The 18,998-nt window shown below is 35.1% G+C and overlaps 1 protein-coding gene across 2 annotated transcripts in view; it reads left to right on the top strand.

Moving 5' to 3' along the window:
- PDSS2 (decaprenyl diphosphate synthase subunit 2) overlaps positions 1-18,998 on the top strand; it is a 212,876-nt gene that overhangs the window by 66,298 nt on the left and 127,580 nt on the right. The window contains exon 2 of one of the 2 annotated variants that reach the window (XM_006926049.3): positions 18,110-18,244. The exons of the other annotated variant lie outside the window; for it this stretch is intronic. Within the exon in view, the coding sequence (XP_006926111.2) occupies positions 18,110-18,244 (135 nt within the window). The remainder of the gene's footprint in view (positions 1-18,109; positions 18,245-18,998) is intronic. 2 annotated transcript variants of the gene reach the window in all.

The following is an 18,998-nucleotide window of genomic DNA, read 5'->3' as shown; positions in this document are numbered from 1 at the left end:
TAATAGATGGAATTTAAATTTGTATTTATTTTTAATCAGCACTAAAATAAATTTGGGTAGCAGCGCTTATAATAGTTAATAGCCTGTATAAGTGGGTCCCAAGACACCTGTTCCTTTATTGTTAATGAAGCCCTATTTGATGTGCAGGGAGACTGGAGATCCTGTTGATTCTCTGTCCTAGCACGTCTTCCTGTCTCCTGTGTGCATATTTAAATAACATTAAGAAATGTTGTTTCCTCTTGTTTTCTGTCATTTCTAGAATTCTGCCAGACACACTTATTCTCTTTAATAGGTTGTTTCTTCCCAAATGCATTAGGGTGATATTTTTTTCCTGTTTTGTGTGTTTTGAATTCTTTTTAGGATTAAACCTCAATTATGTTATGAGGATTTGATGTAAAATTATGATGAGTTAATAGCACCAGACACACAAATAGCCAAATAAAGTTTCTCAGGGAAAGAATAAATGACTTGTGGGAATTTTAGTAGCTTGTGGAAATATAAGAAAACAAACAAAACTGTACAAGTGAATTCCAAGGCCCACGAACCATCAAGGCTCATCTTCTGAGATTCCTCAAGTGTACACTCTTCTCCCTATTCTCTTGCTGACGATTTGGAGAGTTTGTAATAATTTTATTTCTAGTTGCTATATCATATCAAGCAAAAAAGCATTGGTCTTCTTGCAAATAATTTGAAAGAAGAAAACCACATACATAAAAAATTATCACAATCTTCTAGACGTTTGCATTTTTCCACATGGTAGAATTTTGTGATGAATGTGTTGCTTAAAATAACATTTGTGATCTATGGCATTCATTTCTACTCTCTTTAGAGGACAGTATATTAGCAGATTTTTAAAAATTATTTTTATATGTGTGCTACAAAAGGTAAACAATGTCCTTACCTCTGGCTTTTCCTTCTCCAAACACCTGAATTTTCACTACTGTTGGTGATAGTTTAAAGGTCATTCATGAAAAAGAGAATATATCTGGGAAGTAATAAGTGAGAATTACCCTGCTGATCCTTTAAGTCAATTCTTCAGAATATCTGGTAAGTACATTGGGAACCCAGGAAGTATTTATTTTGGTAACCAGCTCAAACATTGAGTACCTACCAAATAGAGTGAAAATAAATTTACTATTCACACATCTTCCTGATAATGATAATCTTTGTACGAGATAAACATTACTATCTGGAATAGTTAATAGGGAAAGTTTTTTTTTCACACCATAGTCTTGTATTGTGTTGATTGAACTTCTTTACAATAAAATTTACTACCAAATAATTGAGTTCAGCAATGCCTTTTCTTCAGTCTTATGCCTCCCTGTAATGAAAAGGAAATCTAACACTGAATTGTGTATCCTGCAAAGATGGCGATGTGAGATCTCTTTCTCATCAGGGGTAAAGATAAACATGAATCACAGTCTCTCTGGTGTTTTTTAACACTGGCTGCATATTAGAATTTCACCCCAGGAGTATTTTTAAAATACTCATGCCTGGACTCCATCCACCCCTGGTGATCCTGCCTAGATTGGCATATCCTGGAATGTGGGTTACTGTTATAGTAAAGCTCTTCATGTGATTCTGTTTGTCATCAGGATTGAGAACCACTCAGAACTTAAGCTAAACTAGGGGCTATTGGTTGCTAGTTTCCCACACTGCAAGTGCTATAGAAGAAGACAAGCTGAAAACCCTTTGAAAACGGCTTCTGGTCATGTGATCACTCGGTAGTGATCATCTGCTAGAGTAGGCATATTTTGGGAGTGGATGAGCTTGGTGCCTTATTGCAGACTATCTAGCCTCATATGAGAAAAAAGGTGCTTTCCTAGGTTTTCCAGATTTAAATAATTCCCCGAAATTGTTTTATGGCAGCATTTTTTGGTAAACTGTGGAGTTCACTGTAGCTCATCCAAGATATATAATTTTTAAAAATCTTCCTAGTTTTTAGTCAAATGTAAATTTAGGACAGACTACCAGTCTTAAAATATTTGAACTGAATTTTTTTGTTTTGTTTTTCAATTAAACCATGACATACTTTACATCATCCAAATTCACTCCTTTCATAAATATGCATGCCCTTTTTCTGTATTCCCATCATGGATTGTCTGCACAATGAAAAATCTCACTTCCAGTGAACTTACTTTGATGTGAGAAGAATATAAAGAATTTATAAAAGATAAAAATCAGCAAGTTTAGGGATAGTTGCATGAGAGGGAGAATGTAGGACAGGTACCATTTACCAAAGTTGTTTTATAAGTGTAGTCAAAATGGCCATTAAGATAGTAAATACTGTCCCAAGTTCTTTTTAAGGTAAGCATTCCTCACCTGGCTTGGAAAATATGTCAAAGCCTCCAAGGTAGGCCTATTCGTAAGGGTTGCCAATCCCTCTGCGGAGCCATGGCCTCATAGACAGCTCCTTCTAACTGCCTTCTGAAAGCTGGGGTGCTGCCTCAAGTGTGTTGATAATACATGCAGGAACTGGCTGTTCAAACTTTTACTGCCAAACTAATTACATTTATAATTTCTTGGCTTAATTTACTTTTCTAGCAAATATTACCTAGCAAGTCACCACAGTTAAACCAGTGGAATTCAGAGCACCTGCACTTCTGAAAGCCACTACTATGTACATGGAATGGAATCTGATTTTTAAACAACAATTTTGCCATTTGCTTTACAACCTACTATTTATTGTAAAGAAACTCTTTATGCTTCTTAATTTATCATTTGTTCTTAAAGAAAAAGGCCAAGGAATATATTTACAGACATGGTTCCACTTTTATTATTTTAATCCATTATTTTCTCCTGATCAGATTCATATTTGTGGTGATATGCCCTGCATGGCAAGTGCTGAGAAAACATTTGTACAAAGTCTTGCCAAGGAAGACTGTTGACTCTATGGAGTATAGTGATTTCACTGTTCAAGATCTTCATGTGTTTATTAAAAAGAAAAAAAAAACCCAGATACTAGTTAATTATATATTTTAAATTACTAGATTTTGTGGTTAGCATATATAAATTCATTAAATAGTTCAAGTGTATTCAATACAGTGTTACAGCAGTTTTATTGATATACTGGCAAAGAAACAAACATGACCACTCTTTACCATCTGTTTATAATGCTATATAAAGAAGACCATGTTGGTTGCCATGGTAACTACATTTCCAAAACCACTGAATGTTTGCTTAAATTCTCCAACCTTTTAAAGTCATAAGCTTTTTTCCTGAGAAAAAGAATAGAAAAATGCATTTAAAATTTTCCAGTGATTTTCTAAAAGCCATTTCTCTGTAAAATTCATTTATTATTTCTAGTCTGATATTTTGCCTCAGGATTTCATGAATTAAAAAGAGGGGCTCTTAATTTGAGAATCTTTGGCATTTTCAAGAAGTTCAGAGAAAATGTTAATGGTATCCTATTGAGGGGTGCCACCTATCTTTTCATAAGTAAAGGTTTTGCCTTTTCAGAAAAACTTTTTATTAGTGTAACAATAAAAAGGAGTATGAAGAGGTAACAAATATAATAACATGGTGTCTAGGGAGGAAAGGCAGTTAAAATGTAGTTTCAGTGGCTAACCATGTTTAATTATTGCTGTCATATTAGCTAATATGAGAAAAATTACAGCAAGGAAGTATTTGGCTGTAAACAGAATGATTCTGACTAAAAAAACGTATGGCTACTAAAAAATACTTTATTGTAATAAGAGTAAAAATCAATTGATATTCCTGGGAATCCTGCCTAGGGAAGAAAGAAGTAAAATATATGTTTTACTGTTGTTTTTACTGTACATGAAAATTTAGAACTAATTTTTCCCAATCCTAAGTGGTAGTGTATATACATCCACATGTTTATACATACCTGTTGTCTACATGGATGCTCAAGAAGCTTTTGCTATATTCTTCAAAAACAATCTTTCAATGTCTTAAAAGTTAATATTTTTATACTGGGACAGGTAAAATAGGATTACATCTGTTCCAGCTTTCACTAAAGCCAAAATCATGGATTATGCATAACAGTAGTAATACTAATAATAGTAATAACTAATGCATATTGAACACATAGTAAGTGCCAGGGAGTATACTTAGCTTTTTGCATGCTAAATGTTTATGTTTAGGCTTCATAGTACTCCTGTAAGGTATTGTATTCAGTACATTCTCTAAATTAGGGTTTCTCAACATTGGCATGACTGACATGTTAGGCTGATAGTTCTTGGTTGTGGGAGACTATCGGGTGTGTTGTAGGATGTTCAGCAGCAACCCTGGCCCCTACTCTCCACTCGCCAATAGTATTGCTCCAAATCGTAACAACCGAAATTATCTCTAGACATTACCAGTCTGCTGGGGGCCTAAAATCACCCCCAGTTGTGAACCACTGCTCTAGATGAACCAGCAGTTTTATTTTTTTTCTGGTAGAAATAGTTTTTAAACCACCTCTTGGTTTTCACCTGCTGTCTCCCTCTTTCCACCATCATTTCTCATACCAGGTATTCTCCAATTTTGTTCAGTTATTGGTCTGATAACATAAGCAGAACCTTCTTTATTATGTATTGTTCAGTTATTGGTCTGATAACATAAGCAGAACCTTCTATATTATGAAACTTTATTACCAAAGTTTCTTTACCACAAAGTCTTAGCTTATTAGCCCAATTCCCCTAAAATCTCACAAATATATGAAAATGTTTTTCTATCATCTGAAAGATTATTTCAGAAAGGTTTATCAATACATGGCTCTGTTAATGCTATTTGGTAGGAAATTACTGGATCTCACTATAGTTAACTAAAAACGTTTTGGAAGAATGTAGATGTAGAGAATAATAGCTTTTTTGGAAAGAATGAGAATATAAGACCTTTTAGATATACTTAAATAATTGTGCATTTTAACTATAATTTTTAATAACTGTTTTATGTAGGCAATAGCTTGCACACTATTTATATTACATTTTGAGACTAGATTGAATGGGGACCAGAATATATAGTAAAGATTGCCAGTACTGATATGTGTAATGGAGCACTTTTTAGCTATTAAATAATATGCTCTTGAGTCCCAATGCCTGGGTGAGATTCATGGCCCTACCACTTATTATGGCCCTCTCTCTTATTACTTAACTTCTTTGTGACTCAGTTTTCCTTCTGTAAAATTAGAATCAAAAATGGTACCTCACAACCTCGTGTGAGGTTTAAGTGAGTAAATAACATATAAAGTGCTAAGAGTAGTGCATGCAATAGGTATTAGTTGTCATTTGGGTTTATTACTTTTACTTTTCTGGAATACGTGGCCAAGATTGAGCCTGTAGTGTCTTAATAAGCAATGTTTAGAACCTTGGACTATTTATTCTTTGTTCGTTGTGGTATAGTAACCTTTGTACTGATGGAAACATTTCAGTTTAGAAATAGGAAGTAAACATTGTGCTACAGGTCAACACATTGAAATAAATGTAGACATTAATTTTTTTTATTTAGGTTATTGTAGAGTTTAAATACTACCAGCAATAACTTTTATTTTAGTTGATAATCCAGTGATTGTTTAAAGGCTCTTTAGCCTGGTACCAACAAGAAATAAAACCTAGTTTGTTTGTTTTGCTCCTAAGTTCCATCTGCCTTTTCACATTGGAGTTATATCCTTGCCTCCACATTATTGGTCCCTGGGAACCAAAGAACTTCAAGAATAGCAACAACAACAACAAATTTTTTTAAAGTAGCAGCTTTGGAATAAAATGGTCCTGGTTTTGAATTTTGACTTGCCTACTTACTTTTGACGTTGGACAAGAAACTAAGTTATCTATTAGCTTCAACTTTCTCATCTGTGAAATGGAGATAACTATAGTACCACTTCATAGAGTTATTGAGCACATATAAAATGCATAGCCCACAGTATGTACTATAAAAATAGTAGCTTGCTCCCTACCCTCCCACTCTCATTGACCACCCCCTTACCCCAAAAAGAGTCAGTCAAAAGGATAGGCAAATAGATATCCATAAGTTGCCTTATTTGGGGAGAGGGGAGTATCTATGATTTATCTCATTACTTTTCTTATTTTTAATGAAATGAAAGCTATAATTTTCAGCCCATGCCCCAAAACTTTTCAAGAAGGAAAACTGTGGGGGAGAAATGGCATTTTCATGAACTAAAGCCTAATGGCTGCAGCATCTTCTACATTTCCCAGCACTTTATAGCTCTAGTACTATCCTTTACTCTCTTTTACCTTTACGAAGTGAATTATTTTAATATGAATTAGGACAAAAAACAGCTATTAGAATGGGAACAAAGAGTTTCTAAACATAAATTTCTTGCCTCATTTTAATGTGTTCTGAGAAATAAAAACATAGAATATAAATAAATTATTTCTTTTAACTCAGTAGACCTTCAATCAGCTATTTCCATGGAGAAATTCACATTCTGCCCAATTTCAGGGAAAGGACATGAAGTTTTCAGTAAAGAATGATGAAAAATGTGATCTCCTCCTTCCCTAAAAGTGAACTTCCCTATAATTTTGTGAACTATCTTAGAGGCTCCACTGTCACAGGCCACCAGAAGGGCACAGGGCCATACTCCACAAGCTGGGCCTATGAAGATCCTCATTACAGTGTAAGACTCCTTGGCTGTCAGGTAGACCCTGGCTACTCCTGCAGTCTGAAGGTTTTTGTTGTTGTTTTTCAGTTGTGGTTTTTAACCTGGACAGCACTTTCACTGCAATGCAGATTTTTCTCAACCCCTGTGTGAATAGGCTATTCAAGACTTCTCATGGCCCTGTGTTTAATGGACCACAAATCCTCTGGTTCTGTGCCGCCAGGGAATCTTGCTGAAATTGCCTGTAAGGAGATGGTTGCAGCCGACTGCTTGTGCAGCTCGCAGTACACCAGAAGTCTCGAGCTGCTTAGGAGAAGTGAACTTTAAAATTTTTTTTATACCTCTTACCTACAAGGTACTTTCTAAGCCCTGATTCTATGCAATCATTCCTTTTTATTCTTTGTGTTATAATGCTACTGTGATCATTATCTAGGTTGAGTGAATTACCTAGGTGGGCTTTGGAGCAGACACTGAATTGAACTCCATTTATTGGCTATATAATTTGGGGCAGGTTACCTTTTTATTTCCTTCAACAAGTATTTATTGAATATTTGTGTGTGCCAGGCACTATTCTAAGTACTGGAGATACAACTGTGGACAAGTAAATATGCCGTAACATGCTTACATTCCAGTCCAGGAAGATAAATAATAACCAAAATAAATGAATGCAAATATGTAGTATATAAGTGATAATCATTGAGATGGAGAAAATAAACTATCCCTGTGATCCTCAGTATCCTCATTAATAAAATGAGGAAAACTACCACCCCACAGTATGTCAGGTTAGATGAGCTGGCACCCGTGAAGGCTTGGGGATATACTAGGGTAGACGAGACAGTCAGCTTCCAGGTAGCTTGCTAGCAATTGGTAAATGACAGATTTCTTCCCAGTCCCTTTTGACCTGCTAGAGTAGAACAAGTACTATTGTTCTCTGAAGATTAAATTGCCTAGCATAGCCTGTGTGTAATTTATTCCAAGTGTCTCTCTCTTCATTCAGTTAGTGCCATCCTATTAATACCACGTAAATGAAACTTTTAAAAAATCGAATCATGTTTTTCCATTGACACACATAATTTGAGAGATGACACTTTCATAGTAATCTTTTCCCTTTACTACCTCTGTTGATGGCTATTTAAAATACCAATAAGGTCTTTATGTTATTTGGGTAGCAATATTTGTGAATATGAGAGCGGGCAGGTTTGAACTTAGGATCATGGGACCTTTTCTCTGGTCAAAGTTCTTTCTGTGGAAGAGTAACACAAGCAATTTGTATCCCGCTACCTGTCACTTCTAATTCCCCTCTGCTTTAGTCTTGTGTACCCTGATTTCAGTGTTGATTTGGGAAAAATAAAAGATTTTCCTAAAAAATTTTTGATTTTTGAACTATCATTTTGCAATAACGTAGTTTTAGGTTTTGATCATTTTTCTATTTGTTTTTTTAAAACTCATTTCTCTTGCTAAAATCCATGCTATATTTCACTTTGCTATTCCCCCATTCCAATTTGCCCTCGAAGTAATATCTGTTTGTCTACAAAATGTTTCATCATATTTTCCTAACTTGCTTATTTTACTGGCTTCTCCCATCTGCATTGTATCTTTTACATTTGGTTTTAGCCTCTTAATAATATGTTATGTAAAAGCCGATCGAACCACCTTCTACCTTTTTGTCTTTTCCAACTTGTTCTGATCCAAATACTCTAAATTTTGCACAATTGAACCACCTTCATTAGCTAATAGGACTGATAGGTGAAATAATAAATATTCATTACTACATCGAGACATTGTTTTTGATAAAAATGTGCTCAAATACTAGCCAAGTAAAACTATAAAATTATAGAAGATTAATCTGAGAGCAGTTCTCTTGAATTTGAGTAGTTGTCTATTCAAATTGTAACTGCGAGTTGAGAAAAGCACTGAGCATTAAGAGAGCACTCATTCAAGTCTGGTTGATTTATCTCTGCACAGAAGGACTGTGGTAGTGGGAGGTGTAATTCACAGCACTTTAGTTCTCAGCCAGTGTCCCTGCTTGAGTGGTGGTGTGAGTCTCGTGTGTCTGTGTAGTGTAATGACGCCTGTATTCCAGCACTCAATTTTTCTACCCCTTTGCTTCAACACTAAATAGATTTTTTTAAATGTGAACAAAAGGGGTCTGTATGTAAAAATTATTCTGTGAGATCGTTTTAACAGTTTTAACAGTTTTCAGTATGACCAAAATATTACTTTAAAAAATGGCTCTATTTTACTACTTTATTATTTTAAAATAAAACTTCAGTTACCATTAGAGTGGGTAAATCTTTGTGGTTTTGTTTTGTTTTCTGGTGGTGTTTTAATTCTAAGGTGGCCAGCTGACATCCTACTGCAGACTCAATTATGACATTATTTTATACTTCTTTTTAAATTTTAATCATATTTCATTAAACTGTTGTGTCCAGTAAACCATTACTGAAAAGCTCTTGCTTGATTTCCCCTTGTTCAACAACCCCTATGCCCTACCCCCATTCTACTTTCTCTACTCTTCTTTTTTTTGCCAGCGCCTGCCTTCTGCCACATGCCCATCAAACCTAATTGCAGCTTTAGGAGGGCTTGGGGCAGGCAGTTCTTTGGCCTGCTGTCCCTCAGGGATTTAATTCAGGTGGGATGTGCATGTGGCCCTCGAGCCATGTCAATGGCAGCTACAGCTTGGAGATTCTAAAGGCTGGTCACCTCAGGCCCTAAAGTTGTTTCAAGTCTAGGGCAGTTTAGTCTCAGGATAGATATGTCAGGAATAATTCAATTTAGGTCATTTTGTCAATGGATATTAACCTCCAGTTCTTCTGCTAATTTTATATAAAAATCTGTGACATGCAAACTATTTTTAGTCTCCCTCAAATTAGAGTGCTTTAAAACAATTTCCATGAGTGTTAATTTTTGTCTTTTACAACTGAGTAATATCACTGTCATTGAATTGCTAATTATATAAATATTCTTAACATCACTTCTTTGATACTGTTTAAACTTTGGCCTTGTATCTAAATCTTATAGAATTAAAGGTGTAACATGAGAACCCAAAAGGCACCCAACATAAAACTCTGGGGTTCATTAAGTGTGGATTAAATTTTTTCTTTAAATGAGAAATACAACTATAATATAGTAAGTCATCTGCCTTCTTAAAATTCTGTTATTTTTATAATACAGTATTTTTTCCTCCAGATTTACAAAGAGATCTGTGTCCTTATACAGTTTAGAAAATAAATTACCCTTAACCTAGAATTCTGTTAACACTTGTTACCATTTGGGAGTATTTTCTTCCTATCTTGCTTCTTTTCATTTTTTAAACAAAGTATTTTAAACACACAGAAAAATACAAGAGCACTTCGTATATTGAGCACCTATATAATGACACCCAGATTTAAACTGTTAGTGTTTAGTTATATTTATTTCTAGTTTTCATCTTTGGCCTTATTTATGTACATGTATATGTACATGTATTCAAACATAATTGAGATAATATGGTATTAAATATAGTTTCATATTCTTTTGTCCTCTCATTTAATATTTTAAATATTTTCCCATGTCATTAAACAAATTTAATGCTTCGTTGCAACATTTAAATTTGTTCGTGTATGGACAGGTTTTCTATTTTTAAATAGTGATAATTCTATTCCTATATAATTATTTTACATTATACTTTCAGTTCTTTTGACTTAATTTATCACATACTTAATATATCACATGACTTAAAACACTGTTTTTCAAAAACTACAGGTTGCAACTCATTAGTGGGTCACAATTTAGCAGGTTGTAGTCAGCATTAAAAAAAGAAAGATCAGAATATTCCTATGGTTCTTTGACAAAAACTGAGCACATTGTAGCCAAATCTTTTGTTTCAGTTATCTGTATCTAAATTTTTTAAATTTTAACTAGGGATTACAGTTACAGGCATTATTAGGAATCTTAATCTTAATCCCACCTCATGTATGTTCGATTTGACATCCATCTTTTATGCTTACATTTTCTGGATTGATTTATTGGAATTGGATATATTAAAAGTGAAGTAATGAAAGAGTGAAACACCATACTTTTAGGGGTGTTGTTATTGGAGGGGGTTCTTCCCCTCGAGAGTCTGGACAGTGCTTATTCGTTCTCATTCGGTTTTATTTGAGGTGTTTTTAGCTGATTAGAGGAGGGTGTGGGTCCCTGAAAGTGGTAAATTGTTTCCTTAATATTTGATTATAAATTTACCAAAAGACTGTGGTTTAGGTCACTGGCATAAGTTAGAATTCTGAACTCTTGAGCATAAATCTCAAAAGTTTCCTCTCATGCCCCATTTCTGCCATCTTACCTCAACTCTCCATCTGGAACTACCCCTGCTTTCTGCTCAAAGTGAGGGCAGCCTTCTCTCATGGGCACTGATGCAGCAGTGGATTAATCAGAAATGAAGAAACGAAACACATAAACACTCCAATTATTGAGTTTTCTCTATTTGAAACTTATGGAGTAGGTCCTTTAATCTAGCATAATTCTTATATACAATAACTTTTCAATATAGCATTAAAATAAACCTCAGCATACTTTTTAGAACCTGTTGAGGCTTTTCTCCTGCGTGGCTGTCACTTTTAAAGAATCCACTATGATTTAGAAAAAAGGACTCAAGACTTCAGAGCTGGATGCTTGAATGTAGCAAATAGACAACAGGAGAGATAAGGAAAGTTGGGAATGACGTGTAATAGGTTTGTTTGGGTGAGATGTATAAGATGGAGAGTGCTGCTGTGCATCTCGAAGCTATTTATTCTCTTCTCTATTATTTTTTTGGTAGATCTATTCTATGTTCATTACTCTGTTGGCTACCGGGCATCCAAAGATGATTCAGCTTCAGTGCCCGTAAGGTTCTCACAGACTTATGAGTGAATACCTGTGAACAAATAAATGGAAAAGCTGAAAGCATAGTGAGCCTGGGCTTTGCAGTCCAAATTATATCTAAATCTTGGCACTTCCATTACTACTTGACTAGTGTGACTAGTAACTAACTTTTCTAAGCCTTCTTACTAATTTTCTTCATCTATAAAGAAATTTACCAGTTACCTTGCATGGGTTTTGTGAGAAGTAAAGCACATGCCTGGCACTATAGTATGCTGTAGTTGTTGTCTGTATTGTTGTTACCATTCTTATTATTCAGTGTTTTAGGTGCCAAACTCGGGGTTTATAATAAGGACCACAAAACCTATGGAAGAGGCAACTACTGGCGCTAGTTTCTGTACACTGCACTGTTAAAGTTCTCTGCCTCCATTGTGCATGTATGGTCATCCTTTTTTCTGGGTGTCTGTGGAGACCTTTTTTATTTGCTGTGATCATACTGTATTCCTTTATAGTTACTCATTCTTCCTCAGTCCCCTAAGTACAGGAATTCTCCAAGATTTCTTTTCTCTTCCCTTTCCTTCTTTTCTCTTTTATCTCTCCTCAAAAACTCATCCATCAATTCCTACTGTTTCAGCCATCACCTCTAATGAAGATGCTTCCCAAATCTATACCCACAGCCATTTCCAGGTGCCTGCTGGGCATCTCCATCTGGAAGTCCTTCTTGCATTCAAAATTAACATGTCCAAAACTGAACTCATTAATTTCCCATTAACTCTCCTTCTTTCCAATCCTTGCTAATGCTAGCATCATCACCTCCAGGAAACATGTTTGAATCTTAAATTCAGCCTTTACCTTTCTTTGCTTCCTGATGCCTTCTCGGTGTCTCCCTCATGCAGTCAGTTGGCCAGACTGTCCTGTTCCACCTCTGTACTGTTGCCATCATTCAGCTTTTCTTTTCCATCCCTGCTGCCACTACCCTAATTTAGGCCCTCATTATCTCTCACCTGGACTATTGGAAGAAATTCTTCCTAACTCATCTTCCCTCTCTTTTTCATGGTACCCAACACATCACTGTCATAGTAACAGTATTGGGCCCAGAGTAACTTTTAGTCTTTAGCTCTAATCACATGACTCCCTTGCTGACAAACCATCCATGCCTTCAGATTGCCTGCAGAATAAAATCCTAATTGTAAACTTGACTTTAAGGCCCTTCGCTCTCTAGGTTTGTTTTTCTGGGCTTGTTCACCTTTACACATTGTCCAAATAGATAGCCCCACAATTCCTGAACCTGCTCCCTGTTCTTCCACTTTCTCATCACTGCACAGCCTATATCTTTCTCCTAAGATACCGTTCTTTCCATTCCAATAACCCCACCTCGCTTCTACCTCCATTCCCTGTTCAGGGAAATTTGACCCTCTTTTAAGACTCGGTCTGAATGCTACCTCTACTGTGAGGGGCACCTCTAACAAGAAGCAATTGACTTTCTTCCTGTGTATACTGACAGCCTTTTGTTATTCTACTATCTTTCCCTGTCTTATTCAATTTAACCATTTTTTGAACCTATTATTATAGCTCTTTTATTACAGCTCTTATTTCTTTGTATACCTCTTATGCTTAATACATATGTTTAAGAAATAGAACGTGAGAGGATATATGGAAATGTACCACAGCTGTGATTTGAAGATTTGAAATATTTTAGGATTAAGTTAAGGAAAAGAAATTAACTAATAGTTGTGGGAAGATATGATGATGTAGTGAGAACTGCAGTTAGCCATAGAAACCGTAATGTGAGAAGAGTATAAAAAACTGCATCACACAAAGTTTCACCTATTCGTTCAGTCCTTATTTCCATGAAATTGTATAGCTGTTAGAATATTTATGTTTACTGTTCATCTATTGTAGATCTAGAGGAGAATTTGGAGGAGCCAAGTGTTTTCCCTCCAAAATGCAATTTACAGATTTTTCAGGATGATATTATTTAAAATTAGTGATATATCTACTTGAGCTAGTTTTCCAAGACTACGTAGTTTCCAACAACTATTCAAATTGAATTGAAATATTATTTTAGATTTAGTCCATCTCTATTTTGTCTACTAAGCTACCCCATATTTCTCATTGATTACTGCAAAAGCCTCCTAACTGGTCTCCTCATATCCACTTGTTTTCCTCCTCCCCCTTCTACCCAAGTTGTTTTTCTACTGACAATAGAGGATATTTTTTCTTTTTTGGTTTATTTTTTAAAAATATCTGATTATGTCACTAGCTGCTTATTAAAATATTGCAGTGGCTTCTCATTGTTCTTTGGATAAAGAGTTAACCTCTTATCATGGCCCGTTTGACCTTTGTGATCCTGTCCCTGTCTGCTTCTAGCCTCATTTTGTACAGTGCTCTCAGCCTTGCATATGCTCGTTCTTGTGCTGCGGATACCCTCCCTTTACCTGTTCCCTCCCCACATCCCCCTTTTATGTCTATCACTTCCTAAGGAAACCTCTGACTTTACGGGCTAGGTTAGTTCTCCAATTATAAACTCTCACAGCATCTCTCTTTTTTCTTTGTGACGTTTATTGCTACTATAATTTTATTTTTATTTGTGATTCTTTCATTATTACCAGTCTCTTCCACTAGATTGTAAGCTCCACAAGCTTTGTGCCTAGTTTTGCTCACCATCGCATTTGTATCTACCACGGTGCCTGATGTATGGAAGGTGTGCAGTCTATATTAGTTGAATGAATGAATGAGTTATAAATTTTTGTTTATATTAGTTAAAAAACACAGTTCTATAGAACTTTGGTGATAAAGATTACAAAATATTAAATATTGCTTTTACTTATGCCATTTGGGTGACAATAAAGGATCATTCCAATTTTTATACCTATTATATATAATAGAATATTAGATAATTAAATGTAGTCAAGTGAGATCATAACAAATGATAGAATAATAAAAAAAGCTCTGATATCAAATAGTCTAGGCTCTCTCTAATGTGTTGTCAGAGGCTCTGAAGCTTCTTGAACATCTCTATTAATAAGGGACTCAGCATCAACAGAGGCTACTCTTTTTTGGTTTCTTCATGTTAAGCCAAAATTAGCCTACTGTTTTCTCTATCCATGAGTCATTCTCTAAAGTGATACCCACTGGGCCTGTCAGCTATCCATATGGACCCTTTCAAATTAATAGACAGCCATCGTGGACTCCTTTAGCTTTACTTCTCTCAACTCTTCCGTTCACACACTATGTTCCTGCTGTATTGATTCTGGAAATAGCTGTGTCCTCCTCCTTCTCCTGTAAACCTTTACATAGGCTGTGTCTTCTTTGGAACACTTTTTTGTCTTATGTCCTCTACCTGCTTCAGCTCCCCTGGCTACATCTTCCTCATCCTTTAGGTCTCAGGGAGGTCTCTTTCACAGCTCATTACTTCCAGTTATGTTAGTTAGCCCTTCTCTGTGCTCTCTCAGGCCTTGTTCATCTCCTAAAGTAGCTCATGTCACATTTTATTATGATTTTTAATCCAGAGTGTATTTTTCACATAGAAGGAGACCGCAGTTCACCAGGGCTCATCATGTCATTCCTCTGTTTGGCACTGTGCCTGACACATAGTAAGCATTCACTGTATTTTTGACTGAGTGCATTTGAGATCACCACCTTCACCGTTCTCCAAGCTCGCATCCATCGTTTGTTTATTTCAGACAAGCATGTGGCAGTATATGATTTCACCATCTTTTGGATATGCTCTAGCTTGTCAGTGCCTCCTTAAGAGGCACTGAGAATAAGTCATAGTGTTCCAGGTAAAGTATGACCTGGAGTATATAAAACATAATATCTCTGTAAATTTAGAACCCTGGGGTTTTTTATGCTCAGAGAAAAATTTCTTGTTCTCTTTTGGTTGTGAGTTAATTTTTGAGCTGTGGACATTATCAGGTTATCTTAGGACTTCTTTTTAAGGGTGTTAACGGAGTGAATTTAAAGAAGTGGTGTTTTGGAAATGATTATATAATTTACTCAAGCTGTTAATCTATTCTCTATGTTGTTAACTACTGTCTTATGTGAAAATTAATGGTTAGAAGGTGTACTTTTCTGACTGCTCTCTTGATTTCTGTTAACCAGTCCACTATAGTTTCTTTTCCTGGCCTTTTCACTAATGCATTCTGAAAGTGGCACGTGCTTCAATGATATATGATGTTAAGGGGTAGGGGTGGGGGAGATGAAGAATTCCTTAACTTTTGTTATTTTTGGAGGTAGAAAAGGGAACAATATTTATAGGAAATTATATATGCTGGTACAGTAGGGAAGACTTTGAGAGATCTAAGGAAAAACAAAGTAGATGAAAGAGAAAATAGGAGTTGAGAAATAAATAGATGGCAAAAAAGTAATAAGGAAAGAGAATGTAAGTTTCTGATCACTTGATCAACTACCTTGTGCTTCCACAGTGTTATATACTTTACCTATGTTGCCTGTTTCATACAATGACTATGGAAAGTAGACATTATTAATCTCATTTTATAGAAAAGGTGGCAATCTGAGGCATACAATTAGAGACTGTTAGGATTTTCAAATCTGGTTCTAAAGCAGCACTGTTCTAGTTTGACTTCGCAAAAGTTTTGTACATGAGATAAAGCAGATGAAGAGTCAGTAGAGAATAGTAGTTACCAGTGTATGTAGACTTTAGAGCCAGTTGGCTGGGGTTCAAATCCTGGCTCTATCAAGGCTCTAATGCCTACTAGCTCTGATACCTTAGGCAAGTTGCTTGATCTCAGTGCGCCTCATTCTCTTAATCTGTAAAACCAGGATAATTTTGGTACTTTCCTCTTAGAGCTGTTTGGAATTAATTTAGTTAGTATGTAGTAAAATGCTTAGAATAGTTCCTGGCATATATAAAGTACTATATAAGTGTTTCTTGCTGCCGCTGCTGCAGCTGTTGTTATTATTGTTGTTATTGTTAGTATATATGTGTGTCCCTTTTGAAAGATCTCATCTCTGAGAAGTTTGAAGAAAGTGTTGCCAGAAATGTTGCCAGGGCTGTTTCATCAGCCAAACTCTGTCAGACTTGTCTCAAGGTTAGCCTCTTAGATTTCTTACTGTGTCATCATATCCTTCATCCCTAACCAGACTCAACCCCAACACACACACACACACACACACACACACAGCCTCCTCTTTTCCCTTTCTCGAATTAAGAACCTATTCAGATCTTCTCTTTAATATTATATTACAAGAATGAAAAATACAAAGATTCATCTTAGGTAATAAGGTAATACATAAATAAAGATCTAGTAGCCTAAGTTAAAATTTGTAGTTTAAAGCAAAAAATTTAGAAAGAGCTCCCATTTTACATTTTCTTCTTTTAAAATAGGATGCTTCCCAGCCTCCCTGCAGTTCATGGGTCTATAGGATTTAAGTAGGTTGTTACATCATAGTAAAAAACTTTGGGCATTTCTGATGATTATTTGTTTCTACTGTGACATAGCATTAATTACCTTAATTTAACTGCCTTTCCTAGGAAGTTAGAACTTCTTTTTAAAAATCATTAACCCTTCCAGCTTGCTGAAGATCACTTACTAGATTGAGAAGAAAATATAATTAGAGAAAGAGCTATAACTTTTACTTTGCAGAGAGCTTGAAGATCTCTCTTATTTTGAAACTAATGAAAGGGTAAGAAGGGACCCTTTTAAAATTTTCTGTTAGAGGCATGAGGAGTGAAGATTTTTTTTCTTAACTAATGGACTAACTCATTAATTTTGGCTTAGTTAACTTAAAACTTCTATTGGTTCTTTGTTCAAAACTCACCAAAGAAGTCTTATGAATTCAATGAAGTATTATAATACAACATTTTAATGTTTTTCACCACATTCAAGAATTATATTTGTATATTATTTATGTGTTCTGCAATATAATCTATTTGATTAGTGCTCATGAATATTGTTCTAAATATTTATTACAATATATTGCCCACAATTTTCTTTCTTTTTTGAATGATGCCATTTAGTTTTTATATGACAAATATTTGCAATCTTTAAAAAAAAAATCGATATATTCCTGGAAAGTACTCCTGGCTTTAGTTATTGTAAAAATTGTAAAATTTCAATCCTCATAAGAAAAATTATGACATTCTAAGTTGAAGCCTTATTGTTGTCCAGAAAGATAATGCTTTGCATAAATAATAGGAAAAGGCAAGATATTTGCTCACTACATTCATTTCCATTTTACTTCTCAAATACATTTTTAAGTCATTTGGATTAAGTTTAAACCTTTTATTCTCTCAGCTTCTTCTCTACCTGTGAAGACAGAAATCATTTTGTTATCACTCCCCCTTAACACCATCACCAAATAATATCTCTTCGTCGCAGCCACTTGGTTTGTATGTCAGTTGCTATCAACTACCACAAGCAATTTAAAACTATGGATTCCTCTTGTTATCAGAGCAAATGGTTAATACTGCAAGGTAGGGTATAGACAGTGGGAAAACCAGAAAGAGGAGGAAGCTAGATCATCAAGTCTCATAATTTGAGATCGTCACTTTTAAAACTAGCCTTGGGTTTCTCTAGTTGTTTTCTGAATTCATTGCTTCCTCCTATTAGCTCTTTCTTCTCTGAATCCTGTTTCTTTTCAATAAGTTCCATTGTCTGATTTTGGAAATATGGGCATATTTGCAGCAATTTGCTAACTTGATCTGACCTTATGAGGGTGTATTAATCTTCTTTCCTTACTTGTTGGCAGGGGGTTTGTTCAAGACAGCCGGAATAACCTCCAGTTGAGGGGCTTGGTGGTGCTACTTATTTCTAAAGCAGCTGGGCCCAGCAGCGTGAATGATTCATGTCAGAACTATGACATGGTCAGTGGGATCTATTCATGGTAAGAAGAAATTACTTTTTTGACATTGCTCTCTAAATTGTGTTTTCTTTTACTGAGCAGTGGCAGTAGAAATCACTGTTTAGTACTTTGTCATTCTCCGATTCAAAGATGGATTAAAATATTTTGTAAGGTTTAAAAATGTGGAGTTTTATTGTTCTTAACAAATCTGAGAGTCGGCTGCTCTATGCATCACTCTGGTAAATTTACCTATACATTTGTGTTAAACACTTGCATGTTTAAAAATTTCTATTCATCACTACATTTCCTTCCCCATCACAGTATCATTGCATCTCTGTAGAGATCTTTATGTCACTTAGTCCAGGATTTTTGATTTTTAGACCTACTCAAAATAATAGCTGGTTGTAAAATAATAATGTGATTACCATTTTAGCAGAAGTAATCTACTTCAGTGCTATATCTTTTATTTTGCTTATTTTTATGGTGAAGAGGTTTTTACTAAAGTTACTAGAGTAAGAAAGTTTTACACCTCACACATTTAGATTAAAAAATTTATAAGTATGTATTTTTGTTGCATATAAAACAATCTTCAAATTTTCATTTTTGTTTTAAAAAAATCACTGTATATTTTTTAGTAACAACATATCAGCAATAAGTTTATTTAATCTTAGTAGTACACTTGGCACTGTGTTAAATCCTCCATAGAAATAACAATCTGCAGGTGGACTTCGGCACATGAAATTAAAATTATCCTAAAAACATGGGTGACTAGGAAATTTTCCTCACAAAAAGAGGC

The sequence above is a fragment of the Pteropus alecto genome, unplaced genomic scaffold, assembly GCF_000325575.1.
Source record: "Pteropus alecto unplaced genomic scaffold, ASM32557v1 scaffold79, whole genome shotgun sequence".
In the NCBI taxonomy this organism is placed as follows: domain Eukaryota; kingdom Metazoa; phylum Chordata; class Mammalia; order Chiroptera; family Pteropodidae; genus Pteropus; species Pteropus alecto.
The sequence above is the reverse complement of the archived record's forward strand: the minus strand, read 5'-3'. Positions and strand labels throughout refer to the sequence as shown.